The 2,245-nt window shown below is 59.9% G+C and overlaps 1 protein-coding gene across 1 annotated transcript in view; it reads right to left on the reverse strand.

Annotated features, from left to right (window-relative positions):
* Nucleotides 1-2,245, reverse strand: part of LOC104489015 (dynein heavy chain 17, axonemal-like) — a gene marked incomplete at both ends in the record, with an annotated part of 30,584 nt that overhangs the window by 4,837 nt on the left and 23,502 nt on the right. Inside the window, 6 exon segments of the mRNA XM_010131128.1 lie at nt 119-234; nt 491-698; nt 1,010-1,227; nt 1,320-1,415; nt 1,524-1,688; nt 1,793-2,026. Of these exon segments, the coding sequence (XP_010129430.1) occupies nt 119-234; nt 491-698; nt 1,010-1,227; nt 1,320-1,415; nt 1,524-1,688; nt 1,793-2,026 (1,037 nt within the window).

Consider the following 2,245-nt stretch of genomic DNA (forward strand, 5'->3'; position numbering starts at 1 on the left):
TGTGGGGAGGGCTTGTGGGGGCTCCAGTCCTTCCACGACCCCGGTGTCACTGTCACCAGGCAATACAGGGGAGCAGCAGACAGTCCCAGTGCTGCTGGGGCCAGCGTTTGCGCGGTACCTGTTTGCCAGCGTGATGACTTTGTTGGTTGCATCAGCCTCCTGCTGACACTGGATTTTCTCAGCTGTCGCTTTCTCAAATTCTGCAGTGAGAGCTGCCAAGTTGGCGTTCAGGTCCTTCAAAAGACAACACCACGTGCGCCGTCACCTCCCGCTCGTGGCGAGCTGCCACCCGGGGGAGCTCCGCAGAACCCGGGGAGCTTTGCAGCTGCCCCGTCGTGGTGACGCAGCCCTTGCACCTGGGCTCCAGGTTATGTGAATTATCAGATATTTTTCTTGCTCATTTTTGGCCTCTGGCCGTGACCCGCTGCTGAGGTCAGGAGTCAAGGCGAATGGCGCCTGGCTGGGGGCTGCGGGGGCATCACGCACTTACGGCAATTTTCTTCTTAATGTGGGCGAGCTTTTCCTGTGCCTCGGCCAGCTCGGCGTTGGCTGCCTCCAGCGCCTGCCTCTTGGGCTCCACCTCGCAGAACACCTCGTAGAAGCGCACGATGTTGAGGCACCAGGAGCACAGACCTGCGGCTGCTGTTGACTTTGACATTATGGACTCGGGATCAAAACTGGGGTCTGACTGGTAGGGCCTGCAACAGGAGAACACCCCACGCTACGACACTGTGCTGCAGCTGCTGGCGGGCCAGCCCCGCTCGCCCCACAGCCTGGGATTAACAGGAGAACCCCCCACGCTACGACACTGTGCTGCAGCTGCTGGCGGCCCCGTCCAGCTCGTCCCACAGCTTGGGATGCCGATGGGCAATAGGGTCAGAGAGCAGAGCCAACGCCTGGCTCCTACTCCTATCCCTGACTCACCGGGCGAGGGTCTCCTGGGTGCCCTGCCCAGGGCAGCCCAACAGCGTGGGGCTGGGGAGGGGGCAGGACCTGGCTGTGGACTCACTCAAACGCCTTGAGACAGGCCTCGGGGATATGCTGCTTGTCAAACTTCTTTAAGGAGTCAAGGAAACTGTCTACTTTTCCCATCATGACTTTTGCTGCCTTCCAGCTCCTGTCCTTTGGTATCTTGCCCTTGGGCGCCGTCAGAACCATCACAGCTGCTGTCACGTTCACCACCGCCTGGGGCGGGGACCCGAAGGACTTCAGCTCTGTCAGGTTGTTCTGGAAAGAAACCACGGAGCTGCTGAGCATCACCCTGGCATGGTGATGCCAGCACCATCTGGGGACCTTCTTCCCACCAAGGGGTCACCCACCTTGTTGAGTGTGTCGAGGGCCTCCTGGGCAGCTACGAGCGCCGGCTCTGCTTTTGCCAGGTCGGTCTCACAGGCTCGCTGCTTCTCAGCCACGTTCTGGGGAGGTGAGGGAACCGGGTGAGCTGCTGGAGCTGACAGAGCTCATGCTGCTCTGTCCCATGATGGACCCCGGAACGGGGTGGGCACTGACTCAGCACAACAGACCCTGTTGATGGCCTGGACCTTCAGCTCCTCCTCATCAGCGATGGCTTTCTCCTTGCTGACCTTTTCCGTCTCAATGCCTACCACGTGGATCAGTTTATCTGCGCTCTCGTTCTTCACCTTCAGCTCTTCCTCCTGGACCGCCAGCCTGGCTTTGAGGTCATCCACCTTGACAAGGGGAGAAATAGAGCAGGTCAGAGGGCTCGGGGACCCACAGCCACTGTGACCACCCTATGGGGACATGGTGCAGCAGTGATGCTGCGGGCAGGCACCTGCGACGCCGTGCTCTGCAGCTTGCTCAGCCCGTTCTCCAGCCTCTCGATCTTGGCTGTGAGCTCGCTCCGTTTTAGGGACAGCAGGTTTTGGTAGAGCTTTATCTGCTCCAGGAAGGTCTTTGGTGTGGTGTAATTATAGCGTCTCTCCACGGCCAGGTAGGTCTTGGACATCTCCTTAACGCTCATGTGGACGTAGGACATGAACTGGCTGATGGAGACCTTGACCTCGGGCTGCAGCAGGAACACAGGCAGTGAGATGCTCTGCCAGGAGCACAGAGCCGCTGTGCCACGGGGACACGGTGACATGCTGGAGTGGAACCGAGCCTGTTCCACATCCAGCCGCAGGTGCTGGTTCCACATCCAGCCGCAGCGGCTGGGAGGAAAAGCGCCGCTTTCTGTTAAACAGCAAACATGTGGCAGGGAAAAGGGGGGGGGCAGGCCCCAAGACGA

The sequence above is a fragment of the Buceros rhinoceros genome, unplaced genomic scaffold (genome assembly GCF_000710305.1).
Source record: "Buceros rhinoceros silvestris isolate BGI_N320 unplaced genomic scaffold, ASM71030v1 scaffold17992, whole genome shotgun sequence".
Classification (NCBI taxonomy): Eukaryota; Metazoa; Chordata; class Aves; order Bucerotiformes; family Bucerotidae; genus Buceros; species Buceros rhinoceros.